The sequence below is a fragment of the Uranotaenia lowii genome, chromosome 1 (assembly GCF_029784155.1).
Source record: "Uranotaenia lowii strain MFRU-FL chromosome 1, ASM2978415v1, whole genome shotgun sequence".
NCBI classification, from domain to species: Eukaryota; Metazoa; Arthropoda; class Insecta; order Diptera; family Culicidae; genus Uranotaenia; species Uranotaenia lowii.
In genome coordinates this window covers 85,176,540-85,204,375 of record NC_073691.1, presented here as the reverse complement: position 1 = coordinate 85,204,375, position 27,836 = coordinate 85,176,540, and the positions used below count along the sequence as shown (strand labels likewise).

At 34.2% G+C, this 27,836-nt stretch overlaps 1 protein-coding gene across 1 annotated transcript in view; it reads right to left on the bottom strand.

The window, feature by feature from the left end:
- LOC129753130 (uncharacterized) overlaps positions 1-22,810 on the bottom strand; it is a 69,825-nt gene extending 47,015 nt beyond the window's left edge. The window contains exon 1 of the mRNA XM_055748930.1: positions 21,482-22,810. Coding sequence (XP_055604905.1) covers positions 21,482-21,520 — 39 coding nt within the window. The 5' untranslated portion in view covers positions 21,521-22,810. The remainder of the gene's footprint in view (positions 1-21,481) is intronic.
- Between the last annotated feature and the right edge of the window lie 5,026 nt (positions 22,811-27,836).

Below are 27,836 nucleotides of genomic sequence, written 5' to 3'. Positions count from 1 at the left end.
GAGATTTTTTCCAAGTAAAATTTTCAGTAGAAGAAATGAATTTACCGGAAATCACTTGATCCCGAAAGATGTTTGAAGATGAGTGTTGACAAACATGTCAGAAATTCGACTCGCCTCAGGCGGAATTTCGTCTTAAATCATTCTCTAGGCCAAAGACATTATGTTTTACGGATCTATATAAAGTTCACGAGTTGAAACTAATCAATTGTAGACGTGGATTTCGATTTGTAATTCAGTTAATACCTTTTGTATTGAAACTCAAATCTTTACACATAAAAGCTCTAAATAATTCGTGTTAAAAATGGGTTTTTACCAAGAAGTGTAACTGAACAAGTTTAACATTTGAAACCAACCATTTGAACTTCAAAATTCATTCAAAGAATACTTATTTTACACATCACAAATTGATAGCCATGTGAAAGGTGTTGAACTCGCACGAAAGTCAAAATCCTAGTATCGATGACTTTACAACCAACGACTTTGATTGTTAAAAAGGTAAATGTCATTCCAAATTTTATACTGATATGAAATATTCCTCAAGAAACCAATTTCAGCCTCAATTGTATTTTTTGTTTCTCATTCTTTTGAATCCTAAACTTCACATCCAAAGAGTTTTTGACATATTACTCACGACCTCAAATTTCACATTTTTCCTAGGAGCAAAGAATTTAAGAGATGATTTTGAATAATTTGGGTGCCCAAATCCGAATATGCAATCAGGTTTTTGTCTAACAGCTTTGTTTTTTAATTCACTTTTGAAAATAGGTGAAAATCATTTAAGAATTTCTTTTTTGAATTTTTGACAAATCTTTGAAACAAAAAAAAAAAGAAAAAAAGGGCTTCAAATCAATTATTCACTTTTCCCTAGATCACAACAAATTTTGATTTCTGCGAAAAAAGCTATAGCAGTCTTCTACTTGTTCACGTTACTCCATTTAAATCAAATTCAATTTCAGATGCTTTTCAGCGAAAAAATATGCAGGTTTCAAAAAATTGGTTAATTTAAATAATATCTTTTTAATTTAACATTTTCTTACTAGAGTCGGACATGCTTGTATGTTTATGATAAGTTTATAAAAACTGTCGAATTTAACTTTTTTAGATCATGCATCATAATCATCATCATTTTTTTCTAAATAAACTTAATATTATACACAAATAAGGAATCAGTTTTTTTCAATTACATGAAGATTTGTTAGAGCATCAGTTATCAATGATTGATTTCATTCAAAACTGACTAATTTTTAGACTTTTAACTCCATATCATCGATATTAGAAACGTATATTTTTCAACGTCTTTTTTTGTTTGGATATAAAATTCTATTGAAGTTACCGAATTCTATATTTATCTATTTTAAATTTTCATATGAATTTTCCGATTTTTGTAGTCAAAGATTTTTAATTTCTTTAGAAATAATTTAAATAAGTTCCTCATTGTTTTTCAAGACTGAATTTTTGTGCTCTGAAAACATAATAAGCCTCATAATCTATTTTTTTTTTAAGAAAAACCTAGTTTCTACCTTTTGTCCTTTCTAGGACCCAGTATTTCGATTGATGGCTTTAAAATATTCAGAGCTTAAAATTTTAAACTATAAAACTTGCGCTTGAAAATTCAAAAAGGTTTTACTTATTTTTGTTACTTTGAATAATCTGTTTTTAATCGTTAATGATTTTTTAATATATGAAAAGATTTTAATTTATTCGAAGCAGCAACTTTAAAGTTAAATTTTAACGGACAACATTTATTATCATATAAATCATGGCCGTAGGAACGGGGGGGGTTTTGGGGGTTAAACTTCCCCCATGAAGATCCAAAAAAGCAAGCAAAGTAGGGTAGCAAAGGGTAAGGTTAATTAAGGTAACAATCTTCACTAAAAACTAATGCCCAAACCTCAAAACCCATCCCAAGTTCAAAATTCTGCTTCACTCATTCCAAATTTTCTCATATGTTAATAGAAATTCAGGTCTGAATATTAAATTTTAAATTAAATTAAACCTATTTCGAAGGTTTTGATTCCATAAATTCCATCACCAAAATTGTATTCATATTTCGGAATTTCGTATTCTGTACCTAGTTCAGGATTCTTGATTTTCAGTTCGGATAATCATAAGAAATTAGAAATAAAAAGCTGCTTTGAAATCATGGTTTAAATTTTGTTTTGCATTTCATATCAAATTTGAATCATGTTTTTCGAGATCATATGTATTTTCAATATTTTGATAATAGTTTTCCGAATATGAAAAAAAGAAAAAAATTGTTTTATATTCAAATTCGAAGTTCTTAAACTTAATTCTAGACAAAATTAAAACATTTACAGCTTCGATATGACAATCCAAAATTGAAAAGTTAGATTCAGATCATTTGATATTCATATTTTAAATCAGATTCACAATACAGATTTAAAATAAATAATTTAAATAGTGAATTTAGATCAAACCTGAACAACAGAATTTAATTAATTGATTCATGAATTAGGGCTCAAAAACTTGGCTCATATAATTCTGATCTGTTATAAGATTCGGAAATTGTATTTTTTGTACGTTTCAGAAATCGTATGGAAATTCAGATACAGATTCAAAGCACAATTTTTGAACTCAGGTTCAGAAATCAGATTTAGAATTCAGTTTCAAATTCAGAAAAATATTAAGCTTGTAAATAAATTTTATAATCATCATAAAAGGTTGAGGAATTCAAGAGATCATGAACTTAAGATTGCTTGTCAATTCAATTTCCAGATTTCAAATTTTCAATCAAAATTAGATTTAAACACAATTCAGCTGAAAATCACAAATAAAATGTAGAATTTCACTTTTTTGTTTTAAGCGAAAAATACAAATTTTTATTATGCGATTTATTCTTTATGAAAAATATTTGCTGTTAAAGAAATATCCTACTTGATCTTAATAAAAACAAAAATCTGCTCAAAGTTCTATATTTTATCGGTATATTGTTTAACATTATTAACACATAAAGAACACCGAAATTCGGCATTTTATATTTTAGAAACCAATAGTCGAAAAACTGCTAGTTTAATTTATTTGATTAACGTGTTAAATTTGTAGAATGAGGTTTCATTATTCGCTTTATAACATTTGAATTTTCCATTTTAACGGAGCATATTAGCAGCATGCGAAAAAACGTGATATCTCTTTGGTCAGCAATGTGTTTATATTCAAGTTTTTGAAAGCCAAATTGCAAACTAAAAACCATTAATTTGGTTGAAGTTTTCCCCAAGCAAATTTGAACCGAAAATCTGATGATTTTTATCTTTCCCTTTTTTAATTCATTTATTTTTATATTTATTTTCATCGAAGATTAAAACCTTTGAATTTGTAAAATAAATTGGAAGATTGGGCTTGTTTGATTTGAGTATAGAACAAGCTTTTTTAAAAAAATGAAAGGCTCTCCTAAAAACTTGTCTTATGCTCATATCAATTTAGTATGTCCTATCAGACTCGTAAACAAATAACAAGATTTCAAACATCTATGAAAGGGAATTAAGTTCACCTTTTTGCTTAAGGACCAATTTTCTAATGTCACGATTTTATACGAAAACTATTAATGTTAAATTACTTAAAAATTATTAATCATATAGTTACAAACAGAATATATTTAAAATTTGTTTGTTTTCGTGCATTGTTGATCAAAAAATCATTGGTAAAAATCAGTCACCAAAACCCCCCCCATGAGTCGGTTCTTCCTACGGCCCTGATATAAATACGTATTTGCTTTGAACTTTGAATATTTATAACAAAACTTGAAATTTAACATTTTTACTTTTATAAGTTTCTTATTGTTTTTTTTTTCAGAAATCACTTCTTTTCCAACCTGTACTTTGGCAATAAAGCTTTCAATGATGAACTGAACATGTTGTTTTAAAAATATATGAAGTAATAATTGTAAACTTCAGAAATGAACTAAAATATTTCAGTCTTTTAGGTTGATAACTGGACGAAATAAAAAATGATGTTATCTCCAATTTTGATCACTGGTACTCTTGAAATAACATTTATATTCTTCTTTGTATCAAATTAAACTTTATCATCAATAAGTACATAGGTATTCTCTCTGGTTAAAAATGGATTTTTTTTCCTTATCAAGGTTTCACAAAAATGATGATAAAATATTTCTTCAAATTTAAAATATTACAGCGGAATTTTTCAATCAAGCCTTCGATTCGAGGAAAGAAATGTTAACTAAGACGATAAATAAACAAAAATTATTATAGTTTTGCTGTACAATTTTAAATCATGATAAATTTCATATCTTTTTTGAAATTTATTTTAGAATTCAGATTGAGTTTCTTTTTTATTCTTGGTTAAATTGATGAATTTTTATTTCTATTATTCTTATGCCCGAAGCTTTTATTCAATCGCATTCGTTTTCTGAAATATTGATGTTACATTTGAAAACTTGATTGCTTCGTATTTATTTTTAAGCAAATTTCTAGTTCAGAATAAGGAACATTATTTTCAATAATTTTTTGATGATATGCCGAAGAGAGCAATGATTCAAAACTTTGAAAAACTTAAATTTGAATTTTGAATTTTAAAACCGTTTAAGGTCAAAATGGATCATAAAAATTTTGAAATAAGAATTCATGAATCTCATGAAGTTTGGATTACAATACAAGTTTGGATAAAAAATTGGTTTAGTAAATATGATTTTTGTACATAAATTCGTTTGCCTAATTTCATGGAAAGACAATTTTATTACGACTTAGATCTCCTCCGAACTTTGCAGTTATCCTGCGCGGTTGATCCGGACGAAGTAAATAATGCCATTTGCATGAACCACAACCGCAAAATTTTAAATTGATTCCTGAAGTGTATGGAATAGTTTAAGACAATTTCGGTAGATCAGATATTCCACTACCTGCAAAAGCATTAGCCAAGCAATGGTAGACCTGTTTACGATAAAGCTATCCCAGTTTCTGGCTTATTGCGATTGGTTACTTAAAAGAACGTCTGCTGTCATCCTGTCATCGGTTAATCCGTTCGAAGCAAATTAATGCCTTTTGTATGAACCGCAAAAGCAAAACTTTAAATTTATCCCTGAAGAGGGTGGAATAATTTGAGACAATGTCGGTTTTCTTGTACGACGGAAGTAAGGACCTGGTACGACAATGAGGGAACTTGATTGTGAAAAATAATCAATACTAGGCTCAAAAGTACGTAATGGATTTATCTATGACCTGCAGAGTTTTATAAAACAATATTAGAAATATATTTCAATGAATAAATGTCAGTATTGAAACCAACATGGAAGGCAATTCTATTAAAGTAATGAAGCTTCCTTAAGCCGATGTCTCAGGCGCCTCTACTCAGCTTTGCAAAATACGGGCTTTTTACCACTTTTTTACATTTTTAGTGGCCATGATCTTAAACAAAAATAAAAAAAAACAATTTGCATTTTACAACAAACAGTTTCTAACTTCAGTTTACTTAGGAACTAAATGAAAAAAAAATTGAGCTCTAAAGAACTATTTTACAACCTTTGTCCCAAAGCATGTTTTTTGAAAAAAAAATTCTACTACTTTGAATAACTTTAAAATTAATTACCATAGCTGGAAATTGTCTGGAAATCATAATTGAGTCACACTACATGCTTTCAAAAACTATTTTTTTTAAATCGGTTAAGAAACAAGAGAGTTCTAGCGAAAAAAGTGTTTGCCGTCATTTCACCGCTCGTGGTATGAAGAGGAACACCACATGCATTATCCAAAAACCACAAAACTTTAAAAAAAAATATAATAAAAAAATATTAACATTTTAAAAATATTAATAGTCCTGTAGTAAAGCTTGCGAAAAAAAAATTACGCGTAATCATCATTTAAAGTTATAAAATGATTTGACTGCCTGCGATACGTTTAGTGATGTTTTTTTCTGAAGATGGCTGGAATAGTACAGTAGGCCGAAACGTCAAAAGAAATTGTCCTAATTTGAAATTTTCCGAATAGTATCAACTCAAAAAATTAACAATAAAAATACAAATACGTAAACGAACAAACATTTTGTTTCACAACACAGCTTTCATTGCGTCGCATAATTTCATTTTCTTGTTATAACTTCATTATTACTCAATCGATTTTAATTCTGTAAAAGGCATTGAACGTAGTTTCAAACCTTTGAATAGAATCCAAATTTTTATTACAATATACCTAAAGAGCGCTTACAATTATAATACCCTTTTTTTCTAAAATCTCTAAATACTAAATTATTTTAAAAAAAATGGCTACAAACGCTTTAACATCCTGATATCAGTTCATCAAAAAGTACATTTTTGTTATTCAAAGTAAACTTATTGCTTCATTATTATCTCGTTTTTTATAAGTTCAATTGGATTCTTTCAAATACAAAACAATACTGAAGCATTCACCTTTCAAATGGTGAATATTAATATCGATGAAAATAAAAAAAAAAGACTTTGTGTTGGAAAGACGCGAGAAATGGGTCCTATGGCGATTTTCAGCGAAGAATGTCAGATTGACACTCTTAAAACTCATAAGGGATTTTTTTTTGTCTGCGCTTTCAGAGAGCGTGAGAGAAATAGAAAGATTTGATGGTTTAAATCAGGTGATCAGGAGTTTTAAATTAACCCTCCCAAAAAAACTAACGGGTGAAAAAATCTGAGACTGATGAGTTCCAAAACTTTTGATAACACAATTTCTTATGCAAATTCATTATTAGACCAATAAAGTTATTTTTACCAACATATTTTTTTATTTCAGATTTTTCATAATTCATACAGGAGATTTCATCAAAATATTTTCGAAAGTAACAATTTTCGTATCAGGAAATTCGTTAGGGAATTAGAATTTCTACTTTCATAGTGATGTGTAAAACAGACCCGAATGACCCGGGTGGTTAAAAGGTCTTTAATAAATTATAATAATAGTGATGTGTAAAGTCTGTTTCACATAGAATCTGGTCGCATCTTTTCATTTACTGCAGTTGCCATTTACCCCTAGTTGTCACATCGCGAATCTATTGACAGTGTTTTGATTCGGATGGTCAGGACGCTGAAACAAAACCTGGTTGCCAAAACCTGGTTGCCAAGCTGACGAATGATTTTTATGTATTTTTTTCCTTGAAGTGCAATAAAAACCCTACAAAATGACATTTTTACTTTTGTTGTACGTTATTTCTTTGCGGAGAAATGATCTATTTTATCCGACCAGATTCTATGTGAAACAGACTTTATTGTCATAAGACGTAATTCTACGTCAATAATACAGATTCCAACATGCCTCAATTCATTTCAATTCAACACCAACACCAAATCTTCCTGAACAGTAGCACTTTGGCGTTTTACATGAACACTGTATCAGCTTACACGAGTTGCTTCATTTTACTAACGACAGTGTAATTCCACCTACGCGTCCTCAAGTAACTGTATGACAATAAATCACTAGATACGATGATTTATAGTCTACCGCGCTTATGATGAGCTTTCCACAACAGCTTTGAACAACTTAGTATAGCAGGAATAAGCATCTTGCAACGAGTCCCAGCAAAAACTTAGTTTAGAAACAGACAACAACCACTGTCAATAAACCACAGAAAACAGCTTAATAATTATTATATAGGCACCCTAGAGCTTTCCCATTATTCCTCTATTTACGTGATGTTCGAATGACCCCAGCGGAACGGTTTTCTGACTAACGTTGGACCGAGGTGCACCCTCAGCAGCGTCCTTAACATTGAATCGACTGAATGTTTAATGATGTTTTCATCTGAAGAGATCATATTTCATCCGACGACCGAAGCATTCATCTCAATGGGGGGAGATGCCTACATTATTGCATCGGACAGCTGATCTTCACAGTGATCTTGCACATCATCTAGAATAACACCCACGCCTATGCGGAACTGTTATTGCCATTGACACACATAAAAATTTTTCCAGCCGGGCGAAAACAAAAGCGATCTGGCCTGATCCTTTTGGACTCAACGTCGTCGTCGTCTTTCGTGTTAATTTTTCACATTTGACATTTAATGGGTGATCCTACATGTTTTACCACCGACTTCGGTCTTCTCTCAACTTGCGGTCAGTCACAATTCAATTAGAATCAGAAAACAAACCCCCCAGTTCCTGTTTCGGGGAGGTTGATCAAATCCATTCTAACGTTCTCAATACAGGCAGGTGATGAAGTCATAAACCCGACAGTTCCGATCCGATCAATCTTTCATGTCATTTGCTCTAATTGAAGTCAATGATTGTGTGCACCTACATATCTAAGTATGTATCTGGTATGAACCTCAACACATGGCGGCTGACGACCACGTGTGTGGTGGACCCCTCGTCGTCGTAGCCGGAATCGGTTTCAAGACCGCTTTGCTGCCAAGCATTGTCGTCACCTTTGGAAATGAATGGCCAATTGTTTGGCGCGATTAACTTCCAACCGCGAAAAATTGAGAGAAATCCCAATGTACCTACCTTCCAAACTACCTTCTGGCGAATGTGTATTGACAGTTGGTCGCACACAGGCTTTAGCCAGTAGTTAAGGTGGTTCAAACAATTTCATTGAGAAAACACACATTTTCTCTGGGTTTCCTTTATTTGAATCACCCTTACATAATAATGTGCGCGTTGCATTCAATTATATACATACCTACAGCCAAATTATTCCACCCCGTCAAATTTGTATTATATTTATAGGAAGCAAAACAAAACAATGACGGGTTCAAAGTGTAGGGGCAATGTCACTACACTCAGTGAGTCAGGTAATTGCACCGGAGAATTGGTATTGGGCATCAATCACCCACCGGTAACGACAGATTTTGATGAATAACAGGACAATGCGTTACTATTAAAAAACTGCCACTACGCTTAACCCTTTTTTTCTTTCAAAGTTTCTTAAGATTATATTTTGAAAATGACGGTCTTAACACTCAACATATCGAAACTTTGTATATAAATCATAGATCGTTCAAAATTTGGACGCATTAAATGGGTCTACCTCGGAGCTATGGAGACGGAAAAAAAAAATTTGGTGCTCAAAATGTAGGTTTTTTATTGTACTTTAAATTTTTTTTTAATTTCCAATGTGGTTTTGATGACCTCAGCGGCTGTTTTGTTCCACAATCTCTTCATCTCTGTTGCATCCCGAGTCGTCCTACCAATCCTCTTCATCTTCTGCTTGACAACTGCCAAATATTTTTCGAAAGAACGGAATTGAGGGCAGTTGGGTGGGTTGATGTCCTTTTTTACAAAATCCACCCCGTTCTCCCGATATCACTGTAGTACTTCATTGCTGTAGTGGCAGCTTGCCAAATCTAGCCAAAACTTCACTGGTCCTTTACGGGATCTAATGTACGGGAGAATACGTTTTCTCAGGCACTCCTCCTTGTACAAATTGGAGTCCATGGTCTTATTTGTCACAAAAACTGGGGTTTTTCGTCCGTGGATGCAAATACCTTGCCAGATAAAACTTTTTTTTTGCAAATTTATCGGCAAAAACGAATTTGAACTTGCCGGGGATATCACCCCAATCAGTGGCTTTAAAAAATTGCTGCCCAAAATCCATCGTCACGTACGTTTCGTCATCCATGAGGATAAGACAGCCCCAAAAGACCCGACTTTTGAGAAAGTTATGCGCTGCAGGCTAATATTGATTCTAGGCCTAGTACAAGGTTCCATGCCAAATTTGAGCCAGATCTTACCATAGGAAGGGATCGCTCAACGAGCCTGAAGTTTGTATGGGATTTTGAGACATTTTGTTCGAGAGAAACATGAAAACTCAGTTTTTTATCAATGACTCTGGTTCCCTTCGGCCGATTTTTTTTGAAAACGAGTTTTCTTAAAATCTGAATTATGACAAATATTTCATTCAAAAACTGCATTTTGATTAAAGTTAACATAAACAAAGTTATTATGCTTCAAAAATGGGATGACATTTTTAAGGATGATAAAGCATGGATCACGATGAATCTGAAGGCACTGTTTATTATACCATTGCGCTCCTTGTTGTTGGATCTGGAATGTTTTGACAGTACTTTTTTCGGAAATGTTTCCTCTATCAGTGCTGAAAATTTCATTGCGATTCGTTTTGTTCCAAAAAAGTTATACGTGGTGATAGCCGCGAGACGATAACAAATTTTGGACACCCACGTCAAAAACCCGTGGTCGTGTTCAAAAATCGCAAAATCCTGGCGCGAAATTCAAATCCTGACCAAAAATTTTATAAAGTCACTGCAGTGTTGCACTGAACTGGTCGAGGTGATGCCCCCGGCAAGTTTTTTTTTCTGCTTAAATTGTCTTTATTTCGCAAAATTTACAAAATTATACACTTATCTTTATTTAAAAACTAGCTGATTCTACCCGGCCTCGCTCGGGTTCGCATAAAATATAAATCAAAATGAGTCGTTGGACTTTTAGAAATTTTGGAAGCTTTGTATTCATCATTAGATATAAGAAACTTCGCCAATTTTAGGCCATGTGAGCTACGTAAGTTTTCTTAGTCTTTTTTTATGTTTTGATTGAGATTATTTATTGTTTTTCTCGTGTTCATAATTTTAAAAAAATGATTGTGTTTAAAGAAATTTAAAACTATTTCCCTAGAATGCTTGTTCATCCTATCATAACAAACATTTTTTTCACCCACCATTTCTAAGGAAGCTTGAATAGCATTTACCTGATATCTTCAGCTGATAAAACTGTTTTTTTACTTTCACATTCCCCATCTAATAAAAACTTCTTTTGGAAATCATTCCACTTTTCAAGTTACATGATCTCTCTGTACAATGGTATATTCAAGTTTTGGTTACTTAGAAATTTTCAAAAAAGACTATCGAATCTTGTTGAATTATGTTCGAAACTCACTTTGCATGTTTTTAATTTTATGTGTGCTTTTAAAATCACACTGCTTTATGAGTACTTGTTCTTAAACGTTAAAAGTTCCACTAATAGTTTTTTGAAGTTATCGAGAACAAACAATCTCTAAACCGAAGATACCATTATAATGCTATGAAATAGATTAAATTTGAGTTATATTTCAATGTTTCCATTGTTGGACACAATCATCCCATTAATTATTGTGAAAAGTGATCAATGTTGTCAAGTCACATTGATTACCAAAAATGACTCAAAAGTTAGAAATTTGCCAATGAAATAAAATTGTATAAAACTCAAAATCTTAGATTTAATTTCTTAATACATTTTCTAAACCCCCGTTTGAATTCCTCGAAGGCTATCTAAGAGGCTGAAAGCTGAATCTAATAAATTTTTCTTTCTCTATGAAAAATCCCATAAATATTAGAATGGTTGGCTCTTAAAAGCTGGAATTTATGAAAATCGGTTCATAAGTTTTTCAACACTCAGTCCAAATAGTTGTTCAGGTGAAAAAGTCAATTCATTGTTCACTGTATGTTTTTGAAGACCCTCAAAGCCCCCCAGCGGCGGTAAAGACCTTTGATATACACTATGTACAATTCTTGTCAATGTCTATCTTCCTGACAGGCTAGTTAGAATTTTCAATTCAAAATGTAGGCATATTATTGCATCCAAACATCTCGTACCGGTTTCACGTGCTTTGAAGTAGAATGACAAAAAACACCCGCCAAAATTTTCCCTTTCAAATTTTGAATGCTCAGCAAGCTTTGATTTGCTATCCAGTACACGTGAACTCTCTGGATGGTCGTTTCTAACGTCCAGCTCATGGGGGTGGTAAAAACAACCCCGCCAAAGGAAACGAAATTCGGTCGACAAAATGGTGCCATGACTTTTGATTCGTCGGAATAAAAACGAAAGTTGTATGGGAGGGTCCCTTTCCTTAAGTGGGCGGGGCTCAGAACTATTACTAAAACCTTACCCTGGTCCAACTACATCTCTGTACCAAATTTCAGGCTGATCGGTTAAGCGATGTGGATTTGTATAAGGTGCATACAAACATATATAGTCCAACTCATCTTTATATATTAGATAATAACATTTTTCATAATTATTTTAATCTTATTTCAGTTATATTTTAGAAGAAATACTAAAATAGCTGACATTATTTGGATTTGTATAACATTAATAACAATATTTATGTCATCTGCATAGAAAATAGCGCTGATAAATTTATTTCCTGAGAGACATGTAGACAATCAACAAACTATATAGCAAATTATTCAAAGAATAATCAAACGGAGAAACTTTAATGCTATAGTGGTCGGTAGTCTTTGATATATTTCTTTCCATCATCCATATTACGTGTGCCGATAGCGTCGATAGGACTCAGCGCAATTTTCTTCTCCTTCTTGCCTTTTCGTTTTTCTTTCGGCGAACTATCCAAGTCGGTGCTAGAGATAGTATCCGATGATCGTTTTAGCGCATGTTGATCTGCTTCCATCGCTGACAGCAACACTATCCAACGTTTTACTATTGGTGGGACAATCCACCTGAGAGCTCTGAGTGTTTTTTCCCAACACGTCAAGCTTGTCGTGTGTGTCAGGTTCGGAAAGTTCTTTTTCGGTTCGCTTCGTATTCGGGATCGGATGTGACGTCATGTTCGACTTCAGTACTGTTGCACTCGGCGATGCTTCGATAATTCCATTGGCAACTACTTGAATGTAGGCACCACTCGGAACTGTACTCAGTTTGGTCAGCTTGGGACAATTTGCCTTCAAATGACCCTCACCTTTACAATAGAAACACTTGTTCTTAAGTCCTTCATAATATAACTGTGCCTTAAAGTGTCCAATGAATAGGTTTGCGGGTAGGGCTAGTTGGGGTAATTATGAACAAAATTTCTTCATTTGGCACACTCACAGCCACCATATGTTTATTTCTTATCATAAATTCTGAAAACCTGCCAATATTGAATGTCTCCGTGCTCTTCATCATTCTGTAGAGCAACTTTTTTTTCTTGGTCGCAACCCACGTCCTTGAGACGTCTGTTCATAATTACCCCGTCTGTTCATATTTACCCCCCTGTCTAGGCGGTAATTATGAACACGGATTACGGACTTGGTATAAAATTTTTGAAAAGTAACAGTATTTATACGGTACATTTACCCATAGTAAGCAGTGTATGGTGATTTTTTACTTTAAAAATATGTTCATAATTACCCCAAAACCTGTTCATAATTACCCCGAACGCTGTTCAAATTTACCCCGAGACTTGTCCAATATGATTTATATGGTGTCAGAAAATCTCAATTCAACACCAAATAATGAAAATAATTAGCAGTAATAAGAAAATGGGTTGTTTTATAAAAACTCAATTCAATTCATGTATAAAACTCATAAAATAAAGAAATGTAATCAAAATTAAGAGGTAAAACAACGCAACTAAATAGCTATTTAGTGTTCTTTTGTATTGATTTTTTCTATCTTTTGTTTCGGTAGTTAAATTTTTTGTTGCATCCTTTACGTTTTGTTTGGTTTCTTTTTCTTTCGTATCTTTATGTCGTTGCAGATCATTTTTATTTAAAAGGACCTACGTGTGAAATTTTAGGCGAGTTAGGCTACTCGATAGTTTTTACATCCGTTTTAAATGTCCTGCACAGCAAACATCAAGTTTTCACCTAAATGTCGTAGGTTATGCTTTTCACGTACGTGCGCGATATCATGAAATTGAAGCCTATACATGTACAGAAAATTCTAATTTTTTTGAAAGATGATAGTTTCACAAAAACACCCATTAAAATCTTCTTGGATCAGTGAACAGTCATATTTTGCAAGGCTATATGATCGACTGTTTTGAAAAATATTTACACTTATTAATTTTTTTATCACCTGTACGAAATTTCACATTAGTAGCTCTATTTTTTAAAAACAAAATTATTACTGCAAAAATTTTCATCACCAAACTGAAAGAGAAAATCTTCAACCAAAAGATTTTCATTTTGTACTAAATTTTAGAAAATGTATTCGAACAAATAAAGATTGAAAAAAGTAACTAAGTAAAAAATAAGACTGCAAGAAAATATAATTTGGATCTTTGTTATCCGAATGTAACTCATAAACAATTATTCTTTGCCGTAATTCTAATGCTCTGAATAGCTACACGTTGTCCAAACCTACAGGAAAATTTATCTTTTTGATCTTTGTTTTGTGGTCTTATTCACCTATTAAATTTATAATGGTTTTTCATATATTTTACTGTTGACCACCGAGATTTAAGGTTTATAATAATGTTGAATTTAACGCGGTAATGAATAAAAGCTCGAGCTGCAAACCTTTTGTTAAGAAATTTTGAATTTTATTATTAGTAAAATTAAGAATTCCTTCAAGTCTAGTTTACAACCTTGGAATTTATCAATACCGGTAAAACTATCCGTGATTGGTGCCACTTAACCTGAGAAAACATTTGATTGCATTTTTTTCTATCAACATAAAGCAAGTTCCCCTCACTATTTTTTTTAAACAAAATTAATACTCGTTTAAATTCTGATTTAGCTTTTTTTCAAAATTTTTGTTTTTTAAACTTTTTTCACTTTTGAAGTTTTATTAAGTTTTGATAAAATTGTGTGCAAAACATTTTTTCAAAGACTGAAAAGAACTGGCATAGCTTTTTTTCTAAATCCGAATCTCATTTTTGGAAGAAAAAAAATCAATTTCCCAAAAATTCAAAACTAAACACATTGCGGACTTAATTTAATTATGAAATTTATTAAATTTGTTCCAGTAAGTTCCTGGGATATATAATGCCGAGTGTTGATGTATCCTGGCTAAGATTTCTTGACAGTCCTGTATTAAGATCATACTGAAGGGGGGGGGGGGGGGTATTTTTACAAGGGGAGGAGGGGGAAGGGGGTCTGGAAATGCTTGGGTAATAAATTAATTGCCCCCTAAGTTGATGAATAAAACATTTGACCATCAAAAAGCCAAAGAAATGTCAGGAAATGTGTGTTCATAATTACCCCATAGGACGAAAACTATGGGGTAAATATGAACAGTCATCTGTGAATCTGTACGAATAAAATTTTTCAAAATTCCTTCAAAATCCAGACAAAACATCACTATCCGGATGTAAAACAGTTGATAACAACATTCTAGCAGGATTTCCTGTGATCAGATATTCAAAACATTGAACATTGTCCAAAACGATTTCCGTTCCACGGGGTAATGATTTTTCAAAACATCTGAAATGATATCATTAGGATTTGAAAACAGATCGGAAACAGCTTAAAGCTATCAATCGAATGATAAACTACCACTGTTGGAACTTTTTGTGTTCATTCATCCCCCACACCAGCGCGTATGGCACTTGTTCGGAATTACCCCGTGTTCATAATTACCCCACTTGACCCTACCTCTTTAGCGATTTCCATGTGCACACCTCTGATGCCGCTGTACACTTGGAAACCGTATTCAGCCGGATACTTTTCACGCACGTGATTCCTGACTGTTCCAAAATGACCCAAAGCCAAAGCGATGTCTTCGTAATCGATTTCTGGGGGCCCTCTAAAGATTCGCACATAACGAAACATACTACTAGCAATCTCCATTTTGACCGGTGTAAACGTTCCATCGTCGTAAGTAAAGTCATATTGCTCCTGTAGGTTGCTGGAAAACGTGTTGAAAGCCGTTTCTTCCACAAATTTCAGATAAAAGCACCGATCATTCTCGTCCTTATATATCGAATGAACATCCGCGACCAATACTTTGAGCGTGTTTTCAACAAACCGTAGAACATCCAGATATGCAGGAGCAGAAAGCAATCTTCAACGTGTGTTTTCGAGTTTTATCCATTATTAGCGACGCAGTAAGTTCCGAAAAAACACAGTTCACACAATGTGAACAAACAAAAGCTGACCCGAGAGTAAAGCCAAAACACGTGTGTTCGTATCAACGTCCGAGTGTAAACTGAGTTCGAATTCGTTTTTGCCGATAAGTGTGTAAGAAAGTGTTTGATCTGGCAAGGTATTTGCAGCTGCGGACGAAAAACCCCGGTTTTTGTGAAAAAAGAGACCATGGACTCCGAAATGTACAAGGAGGGGTGCTTGAAAAACGTTTTTTTTTCGTACATTAGATCTCACAAAGGACCAGTAAAGTTTTCGCCAGATTTGGCAAGCTGCCACTACAGCAAATAATTACTACAGTGGTATCGAGCCACCGGGTGGATTTTATCGAAAAGGACATCAACCCACCAAACTGCCCTCAATTTCGCCCTATCGAAAAATTTTGGGCAATTGTCAAGCAGAAGAAGAATGGAAGGACGACTCGGGATGCAACAGAGATGAAGAGATTGTGGAACAAAATGGCCGCGGAGGTCAGTGAGTAGGGTTTTTTTTTTAGTTGGTAACCACAGGTGGTAAATTTCGGTTTACGGATTGTTTTCCAAGGCACGGCGAGCCACCGCGTCCCCCCAGTTTGCTACTCTGGGTCCATGGGTACAATGGGAAGACTTATGATATACTCCGTGTACACCCCCTACTCCCTAAACTCCACCTGGGGCCGCAGATCTGGTTCCCACCTCGAACTGTTTAGTACACTATGCTTCAATAGTGGGAGGTATATTCGCGCTAATGCGCTCCAAGGCAATACTCATTAACGAGACCCCTTTCAGCAAAACCTTGAAACGACTTGAAATCTGACCTCTCCTCGTAATGACTCGAGGTGACCACTTGTACCCCACCTCTTGTTGATAAGGGGCCTGATCCCTCCTCTTACGACTCGAGACCCGACCCCTTATCATAAAGACTCGGGGTTGACCACACAAACCTCTCCACCCGAAGGTTTGAGGCCTGACCTCTCCTCTAGCGACTCGAGGCCCGACCTCTTATCTTCACGGCACACGCGCGGGACTTAACGCAACGACTCGGATGATTCCCGACGAATACGTCATCCTACTCCGACTCGAATGGCTCACCCAGCGTCGAGAGCCACTCTACCCGTGGGTATTCCCCTAACGTGGAATAACCCTTTCCCAACGATTTCCACTGCTACGACTCGGATGTTTCCCGACGGTGACGACATCCTACACCGACTCGAGAGGCTCGTCCGGCAGCGAGAGCCTCTCTACCCGTGGGTATCCCCTCTTCCATCGAGATCCGCTACGAGGAAGGTAAAATCTTATCCCCGCAGTTTCCCTCTTAGGAAGCGGCACTACTCGGATACCCCCCGACATTGGGGGACACACGTTCGCGGCGCATCCCTGACCTCCGCTACGCAGAAGATGATGCCTTATCTTTGTAGCTTCGATCAAGGGATCGGACGCACTACTCAGATGCTCCCCGTCGATGGAGTCATCCTACACCGTGAGTAGGGTGTCCAAACTATGATGAGTGGTACTCGACGAAAAGTTCGAAAATTCATCAAAAGACTATCGGTATAATTTTGTTATTATTTTTCCTTTAAAGTGCACTAAAAACCCTACATTTTAAGTACAAAACATTTTAATTTCGTTTACATAGCTCCGAAATAGACCCGTTTTAAGGCGTCCAGATTAGATTCATCGTGATCCATGCTTTATTGACCACTGTTAATGAGGCGTCAAAATGTTCGACCACTCCGACCGAAACACTCAATTTAAAATGCATGCCATTTCGTCAAATCTTGACCGATTGTTTTTGTTGCGTTAGATAAGAAAATCTGAGATTTTTCAAATATTTGCTTGTGGATAATTTTCACGTTTAATTACTTGAACCTTATTTCTTGTTTTCATCATATTCTCAAATGAAAATTAGCCCCCAAAACCCCGTTTTTGTGTGACGATTATACATAATTATGCAAAACGAAAACTTCATCTTTGAGGATAAATCTTTGACCGTTTTTCTTAAATTGCATAACCACAGGGGCTAAGGAACATGACGATCAAAAATTTATCCTCAACGATGAAGTTTTTTGCTTAGCAAAAGTCGTTTATAATCATCACACTTAGCTTTTGCGCATTTTACAGCGAAGGCGGATTCTGGGGTGTAGTATTCGCTTGAAATTATGATAAAAACAAGAAATGGAGATAAAGTAATTCAATTCTCCCCTAAAGTTTCGCCTGGACTACTCCCAGAATTGTCACGTGAATATTGTCCACAACCAAATATTTGAAAAATCTGAGATTTTAAAACCTCACGCAACAAAAACAATGGACATATAAATAACTCTAAAATAATACCTTAACAGAGGAAAAAAATAAACTTTCATATAAAACAACTCATTCGCTTCTAAAAGCTATTATTTTATCAAGAAAAGTGTTTGTTTGTGAGCCTTCGAAAAAACAGTTATTTTAAAACTTTATTTAAAACTACATTTTAAGTAATATAAAGAAATCTTCAATTTCATACAAACCAAATTTAGCCTGTTTGAATCCCAATTTATTGGCTTTCAAACGTAGAAAACAGTTTCCAGATATTTTAATTTCATACTTATGTAGTTAATGATGATTGTCTGCAAAAATTTCATGTTGATCAAAGTAACTCCAGTTTTCGGTATACATAATACATACATAAGGTCTAGTTCCTTGATTCCATATTTTCGAACTTGTTTCGGTAAAATCTCTGGAATCGGTAATCTGATGAATGCCATAGTTATGTGCATTGTACAGAATAATAATATCTTTCATTGAGCGGTTTTTGAATGTAAATCAGATGAACTTATGTTGAGAAAATAATTTACAAATTTTTGGTGCCAGTCTTACCCCCACTAGTTCATGAATACTCTTTTTGTCACTAATATTATGTACTTATTGTATACTTATAAAATAATGGTTTGAAATCGTTGACAGCATAGATATCTTATTGGAGACAATCTAAGTAACCATTCTGTGAAGGAAATAGAACAAAATTTGCATTTAGTTCTTGCAAAATGATCATTTTCTTGCCAAAGTTTTAGTTTAGTCAGTTTAGTTTATTCATTCAAAAGTAGCGTAAGACAATTGTCTTTTCATGATGCCACAATGGTGTTATAGTAATGATGGAATGCACTTGAAAATTAATCTACATTTCTCTAACGATTTACCCTAATACGATTTACAATTTGATCATTTTTTAATTTAGTAGTTGATAGTTCGAATGTTTAAAAAAAATCCAATTTGGTCTGACCATAACTTAGTTGTCTTAAAAACTATTGCAGATCAAATTGGCTTATTGGGAAGCTCATAAATTGCACTCAATTTGGAAGGCTTAGCTAAAACAATAAATCATAGATTATTATTACCAGAACGTTAACTAAGATTAGAACAAAAGTTTTCAAATGAGTATGAAGATGTGATAACATAAATCATATGATTATAAAATTTATTCTTTCAAATACTATCTCATAAGTAAGTGCAGGTCATAAGCTATGAAAAAGCCGAACCGATCTTCAATAACTTATAAGACAACTTATTTATGGTCTAAACAAATTTACCTACATGTTTTTTTTTAACGGTCGGAATATTTGATGAAAATTATCAGCAAATGGTCAAACTTTACCTAATGGTTGAAAATGAAGTAAGTCTTCAAAAAATATTTCAACTAAATATCCATAAAGCAAGTTCAACTCATGAGCTTCCAAATCAGCTCACCAGATGGACAATACGTTATTTGATAACAGCGATACGCGTGAAATAAAATTGCATGTTTTAGCAGACTGATCCCAAACTTTTGGCCGTTACACCATACTGCGGGGTGATCCCAAATTTTTGGACGATAACTTATGTAGCTATTTTATTTATTTTAAGTACATTGCATATTTTCCATAAAATCTTATTAATGTGTTGTGATAAGTATAAGCATTCGAATGTAACTCGAGTTTTCAAATTTTGTTTACCCCTCCCTGATATGATCAGGTTTGAATTTTAAGTGCAGTTTTGGGAAAATATCCTAACTTTAAGCTAGGTTTAAGTAATATAAACTAAACATATTCTTTTAATCAAAAACAAGCAAAGAAGGTTTTTCTCAAGATCTTTCGAATGAGATCAAAAGAATTGCAATATGTAATAAGATGGCTGAGATATGGCTGATCAAAATTTTCATGTTTTTGAAGGGGTGATCCCAAACTTTTGGTCGGCAGTGTATGGTTGTAAAAAGGTCTACGGTCCAAATGATTATTGGATAAATGAATTTACAAACAAGTTTCCGATGCATCAATTATTTTTCCTTTAGTATGTAGATTCTAGTATTTTATGATATTTATGATGATTATTAATCAATAATCTATCGTAGGTAAAGATGGTGAAATAAATCAATTTGAAAAAAGCTTCGCGCCCCGCACAAAAATGTCTCGAGGGCCGTATGTGGTCCACGGGCCGCGGATTGGGAAAACTGACTGCTTCGATTTTTTTTGACTCTGAAAGTAGTTTAGTGTAGGTAAAGCATGTCTCAGTGATAATAATTGATTTACGGAACTTTGTTTTAAAGCATAGAGGAAGTCGCCATATTATTTCAAGTAGAGTGTTCGTTCCGGGATTTCCCGGGCGGGAATTCTCGGGAATTTGAAAAATTCGCGAGTTCCCGATTCCCGGTAATCGTAGTTACATCCCCGGGAATTCCCGACATGAAATTCTTTCTCTGGAAAGCCTGAAAGTGGTTCTTTTTGAAAATGTAGTCATACAAAACTCATTGAGAATATGCCCTGTGGCAGTAGACATTTTGCAGCCATTTGGTACATTTACTTATTCAAATAGATAAGTTTAAAAAGATTATATGTATTTAAACACCGTATTCTTTGAAGGAAAACCCACAACAGTTCGAACAATATATGAAAAATTGCGTAGCTGGTAGACAGATTCTCGAAAGTAACATTCATACACTTGTTTCCGTTTGGCTTTAAAAGCCAGATGGATTTCAAATCCTCAAAATTAAGAATAAATAGTTTTTTTTTTAAAGAAGAGCAAATATGTAAGGTGTTCAGAAAAACAAAAAAATTGTTGGATGAATCAAACAAACAAAAACATATTTTTTAACAATCCCTTATGGTATGGATGAATTCTTCTTTTGACTTATTTTATAGTTCGTTAGACTGTTTTTAATATATCGTTGTTGACATTATGGAGATAACATTTTGAACAAACTATGGGCACGTATGCACGAAAAGTTCGATAAGCTATGTATATTTGAATCGAAGTGCATATATTTTACATGTTTTTGAATATTTCCCGGGATTCCGGGAATTCTCTGGAAACAGGCCACCAGATTTCCGGATTCCCGGGAAAATGGCCGGGAAATGGACACTCTAATTTCAAGATGGCGATGATCTAGGGGTGTCATGCCACTGGTAATATCCGAATATTCCATAAAAAGGACTTAGAATATTCAAACCGTGCTAATGCCGGAAAACAGCTCTAAAAAAGATTGCGAAGGAAAAAACCATGAAAAAACACGTACAGTTGACTATGGTGTATCTTGATTGGTATTATAAATATTAAAACTTTTCCATCAATTGTTGAAATAAGTTAAAAATAAAATCTTTTATATTAAAAAAGTTCCTTGTGCCAAATGGCATTGAATTTTAATAAAAAAATTTATACGAAACATTCAAAATCAATTCAAAACCCGATTTTCTTTTTCAATGCATGTGAATCTCTTGACCAAAAAATATCAAAAAACAAATTATTTTTATTGCTCAACTTACCATTAAAAAGCAAACAATCAAATTAGCAAGTTGTTCCATCCTACTGAATAATTGGAATTGGCCCCTCGTTTCTGTTGCAGGTTGTAGGTTTAGAATGAATTTCAAGTTATGTGTGCTCTCGTTGAGTTGATTTCCGCTTCCCTATGGCAGCGCGACACGTTGATGACCGTAAGCACAGACTGTGCCGGATCTGCTGTTGAATCCTGCTAAATCTTTTGCTGTTGGGCGACGTTCGCAATTGTGCGTGACACAGCTCAATTGCACATTTCCTCGACCGACCGACCGACCGTTCAATGTTGTTGTTCCTCTTTACACTTCTTTTCGACTTAAAACGACGCGAAAAGACTTAAAAAGTAGCACTTAATTCGTTACAGATTATCGACTGCTTTCAGGCAGATTAACACTTAATTCTGGATTAATTTAGTAATAAAGGTAGACGGTACGCTTCTAAATTCTCGGTTATTCTTTTTTCTGAAGAAAGTGTTTCAAAACACCAAACACCTGGTAGCCATTGTAGATCGGAAGCTGGTTTGCGAGCGCTTGAGGGTACATTTTGAACTTTTGAGAACTTTCACCGACCACACGCAGCTTGCAGGTTGTTACGGAATCGAGCTGTAATAAGCCAAGTTCTCGGTAGCACACGACCTTGCCAACTGAACGCTTTCTTCCCTAGTCGGAACTGGCAAACCCGCAACTACTTAGTTACTCTCTTGGCTCGGTTCAGTTATGCGCGATTCGTTTGGCCAAATAGTTTCCGCTTGGCTGCATCACTCAGCCACCACTTCAAAAAGCCGGTAACTAGTTCAAGATCACTCTCTGGGTAGCCCTTTCGAGCAACGAACGGCCAGGCCAACCACCGGTTGCCACTTAGTTAGTCCGTTCGTTCGTTAGTTAGTCTTCTGGAACACCCGCGCACAAACACGCCAGGCAAAAAAAACGGACACAACTCGGAAACCTTTCTCTTCCAAATATCGAGCGAAGCCGTGGAGGAGGAAGCAAAGGAGATCAGCCGTGATCCCGAAACAAGTGCTCTAACTACTTCACGCCTGGTCAATTGTAACGGACGCGCGCACTCATACACACAACAACAACAACAAAAGAACGCACCAAACAAACACCGGCCGTGAGTCCGAAATTTCTTATCCCCGAAGACCTGGACGTCTTGCCAAAAAACGCCCAATGTGCTTCTGCCCGAGTCAGCTTGAGTCGTGAGTGGCCTAACCAGCAAGCAAGCGAAAACAGGCGAGCGAGTTCTTAAAGTTCTGCTGGCCTCTGCCTCTGCCGGGAGCTCCTAGGACATCTATTCTATAACACGGACGGTGCTGCACTGACAAATGCTATGTGAAACAGAAATTAAATTGGCGGCACTCGATATACATATTATATTCTACACACCGACGACGACCGGCTCTTTGCGTTCTTGAGGCGTGCGCCGTGTAAGAGATTTGCTGCAGCAGCCAGTCGCCGGCCAGGCCATACCTACTCCTACTAAGTGGTCGTCGGAATAAGTATTAGCTGGCTGGGAGGAGTTGGTACCTGTCCGGTTGCTTTATCCGGGATCTTGCTCGTTTCTGGAAACTTGGGACTTCCAGCGGACATATTCTGAGCTTTTAATCCCACTTCGATTTCGCTTCGCGTTTAACACGTGAGAGTTTGATCTTATCAGTGGTTTGATTACATCAATTATAATCATGTTCTAAGAGGATGGAGAAGGGCTAAGAAGGAAAGCTGTGATTATGTAACATATTATTGACAAACATTTGAGAATGTCACTTTTAAATTACTGTATGATAAATACAATGTTTAACGACGACGCAAAGACATTTTTAGCCAAGCTATTTCTTCATTAGTATTTTATCCCTTTTCGATCCAATCTGAATTACCTGCCGTGAGTAAGAAGCTTCAATTATAGATACGATTTAAGGTACACATAAGCAAAGGACTCAAAATCAACTTCCAAACAGGATCATGTTTTGGAAGTGAATTTGTTCCGGACAGACGTAAAACATGCACAGAGGGAAATTTGGACTGTGAAATTAAAAAAAAAAATTGAAACCGCAGGTTGAAAACCCAAAATTAAAAAAACGGGAAAAAACTGTTTGTAATATATGCAATGAAGACAATCAATGCAATGCACATTAGACTGGGTCGATTTGGGGTCATTTTTGAATTTCTCAAACCCTGTGGTCTAAAAAGCTTTGTCTAGCTCCAAAGCTCATCCATGATTTTTTGCAGAATTGTTTGGTAACGATTACATGAGTAAATTTGAACTTTTAAGTTTGTATGGGAAAATTGAATATTATGTACTGAAAAATCAACATCATTTTTGTTTCGTCTGTGGAACCAAGCCAGCTGATGGTTTTTGTGTCAATTTATAAAATTCCTGAAGGAAATCTTCCACTGAAAAACTTTATCGAAGACCGGAACTTCGTATCTTATTAGGTAAAAAAGTTATTAGCTGTTAAACAGGGGTATGTCTTTTCGCATTGATTAACAATAAATTCAATTGACATCACTGCTTGACCCTCGCAAAATGTTGCATGAAAAGTCACGCAATACCTCGCTAGGCACCCTGCAGGGATGTCAATTGAATTTATGGTTGATCAGTGCAAAAAACATCCCCCTATTAAACAGCCAATTACTTTTTTGTCTAATAAGATACGAAGTTACGATCTTGGACAAAGTTGTTCAGCAGAAAATTTCCTTGAATAAATTTATAAATTTACACAAAAACCATCAGCTGGCTCGGTTCCACAGTCGAATCAAAAATGATGTTGATTTTTCAGTATAAATTAATTAATTTTCCCATACAAACCTAAAAGTTCAAATTTACTCATGTAAACGTTAATTAAAAATTTTGCAAAAAATCATGGATGAGTTTTTGACCAAGACGGAGCTTTTTAGACCCCAGGGTTTGAGAACTCCAAAAATGACCCCAAATCGATTCAGTTTAATGCACATCCACAAAGCAACTGAATAGTTCTAGATTAAATTATCCAGAATTTTTAAGCACGTATCCGGGCCGGACAAGTCCTCGCTATTTTATCTAAAAACCTGTCAAAATCTAAGCATTTTTCAAAATTTCAAGATTTCAAAATTGCCGACCAAAATCCGAGCAATATCCGGTGCAATTTGGTCAAAACCTACTCATCAAAAATCAACAAAAAAGTGTTTTTTTGCATCAAAATCTAAGATTATAAATTGTAATTTAGGTTTTCAAAAAATCGTCAATATTTATTTTTATGAAACTTGCTCAAAATGTCGTTTTTTACGACAAAATTTAATTTTTTTGGTTTGATTTGAGAATGAGAACAAACCCTGGCAAAATCCGGGCTTTTCTTATGAAAACCGGGCCGCTTGGCTGGACCGGACTTTTCTCAAATTTGACAACCTTATTATAGATTGAGGTTGCCAGATTGCCGTGTTTTATCCGGGTTTACCCGGATATTTAAAACAAAATTTGGAAATTTCATTGAAAAAAGCCCGGATTTTGCCCAGATTTATTCACTTTATTTGACAAATCAAACAAAAAAAAACTAATTGAGTTGTAAAAAATTTCTATTTATGCTTCCAAAACGAGGTTTTTTGAAAAGTTTTACAAAAATAATCATAAAAAGTTTTTTGGAGCCTGAAATGCGATTTAAAATCTGTCGATAAATTTAGATGAAAAAATTTATTTTTCAATTTTTTTTTATTTTTGTTGAAGAATTTTTGGGTTTTGACAAAATTTTCCCGGATATTGCCAGGATTTTTGGTCATCAACAAATGCTCAGATTATGCCAGATTTATAAATAAAAATGCCGAGATTTGCCCGGCACGGCTATGTACGTCCTGAAAAAATTCTGGCAATTTTATTCTAGATAAGTTACACCGGGGTAGGGACGATGGCTATTAAAACAATACTGTGAACTTTTTTTTTCAAACTTTTAATACAGTATGTTAAATCTACTTGTAATCTATCCAATAACTGTAAAAGAGATACTTTGTCTGTGGAGATACAGTTCCGACAATAACGGATGTTTAAAATGACTTTTTGTTAATTTTGTATTTATAACTACGATGTGGAGTTAATGTGCATTTTTTTCAATCGCAAATCTCTCGTAAACTAGCTGGCTCTTAACGAAAAATTCTACATTGAAACAATCCTTACATTCGAAATAACCAGTTAAGAAAAGAAACGACGGTTAAAAATTATGGAAAAAGAGTTTTTTTGCAAAAATTTAAAATTTTGGTAAGTGAGGACGGCTTTATACATACTTGACGTTTACACATTTTTTTCAATTTTTTCTCCTTCATTCAATAGATTTTAGCTTTCTCTAGCATTCGGATCATGAAAAGTTGGGAAAAGTACTTTTTTTTCCTGGAATAAGTAGATATATATTTTCGATAAAATCGGATCTCGTGTGTTTCAACACACAATAATCACTGAAAGATGCCTTACTAATAGTACCATAAACTTTTTTCAAAATTTTGGACAGTTCGAGCAATGAAGTAACGTATTCAACCAAGAAAATACAAATATGTTGAAAATTTCCTGAAAAATCGATCGTCCCCACTTACCCTATAAAGCGGGGTAAGTGAAAACGCCTGCAGTCATGGCCGTAGGAATGGGGGGGGTTTTGGGGGTTAAACCCCCCCCATGAGGGTCCAGAAAAGCAAGCGAAATATTCTACACTAGACTCAAAATTTTAAAACTAATGCAAAAATTTCAAAAACCCATCCTAAGTTGAAAATTCTGCTATAGTTTTTCAAAATTTTCTCACTTCTTCATAGAATAAAGTTGTCAGATTTTTTCAGCACGTATCCGGGTCGGACAAATTCGGGCTGTTTTAAATAAAAACCTGGCAAGATCCGGATATTTGATATCAAAATTGTCGACCAAAATCCAGTTAATACTGGGCAATTTTGGTCAAAACCAAGGAAAAAAAAATTCAACTCAATATGTATTTTTAAGTTTGATTTAAGAATGAACATTAGAACAAACCCGGGTAAAATCCAGACTTTTCCAATGAAATCCGGGCAACCGGGTAGGATCGGACTTTTCCCAAATTTTCTATTGAATATCCGGATCAATGCGGTTAAAACCAAGCAATCTTGCAACCTTATCATAAAAATTCCGTTCTGAAAATTAAATTTTAAATTAAACCCATTTTGAAGGTTCTGGTTCCATATTATCATAACCAAAATTGAATTTCAACATATTTTCGTATTTCTGATTTTGTCCAGTTTAGGATTCTTGATTTTCAGTTCGAATAATCATAAAAAATTAGGAATGAAAAGCTGATTTGAAATCCTTGTTCAAATTCGGTTCTGCATTTCATATTAACATTGAATAATGTTTTTCGAAAATCACATGCATTTTCAATAGTTTTCAAAATGTAAAAAAAACAAGAATTTTGTTTAATATTCAAATTCGAAGTTCCCAAATTTTATTGCAACACAAAATTTTAGCATTTTAAACTTCTAAATGGCGATCCAAAAAATGAAAACTCAGATTCAGATTCATCATTTGAAATTCACATTTTATCAGATTCAAAAAACTGATTAAAGTCAAATAATTAAAATAATGAATTAAGCTTAAACCAGCAATACAAAATTTATGTAATAGATTCATGAATGAGGGCTCAAAGACTTGCCTCCTAAAATTCTAATCTGGAATTAAGATTCTCAAATCGTATTTTTGTACATTTCAGCAATCTTATAAAAAATCGGAACAAACTCAAAGTTCAATTTTTGAGCTCAGGTTTAGAATTCAGATTTAAATTCAGAAAAGGATTTTGCTTGTGGATGAGTTTTTCAGTCAACATAAAATTGTTGAAAAATTCAAAAGAACATAAACTTTAAAATTTGCTTGTCAACTCATTTTCCAGATTTCATTTTTTTAAATCAGAATTAATTTGTACATACAATTCAGCTGAAAATCACAAATATAAAGTAGAATTTGAGTAAATTTTCTAGGTTTTGATTCATGCCTAATATCCCAAATTATATTTAAAAAAAAACATCCGCAGGATTTTTATTATGTTATTGATTTTTCATGAAAAATGTTCCCTGTTAAAAAAACATGTATCTGATCTTCGCCTAAAAATCTGCACACAAGTCTTTATTTTCTCAGTGTTTGATTTAACATTATTAAAATTGCATTTTTTTTAAAGCCAAATTTCAAAAGAAAATCATAAGTTTAGTTCAAGTTTGTATCAAACAAATTTGATCCAAAATTTTTTTATCTCTAACTGTTTTTTTTGGTGGAAAATTTTATTTATTTTCATCAAAAGTTAGAATCTTGGAATTTGTGAAAGAGTTTAGAAGAAAAGGCTTGTTTGATTTGAGAAATTAATTTAAGAAATTCAAGGTA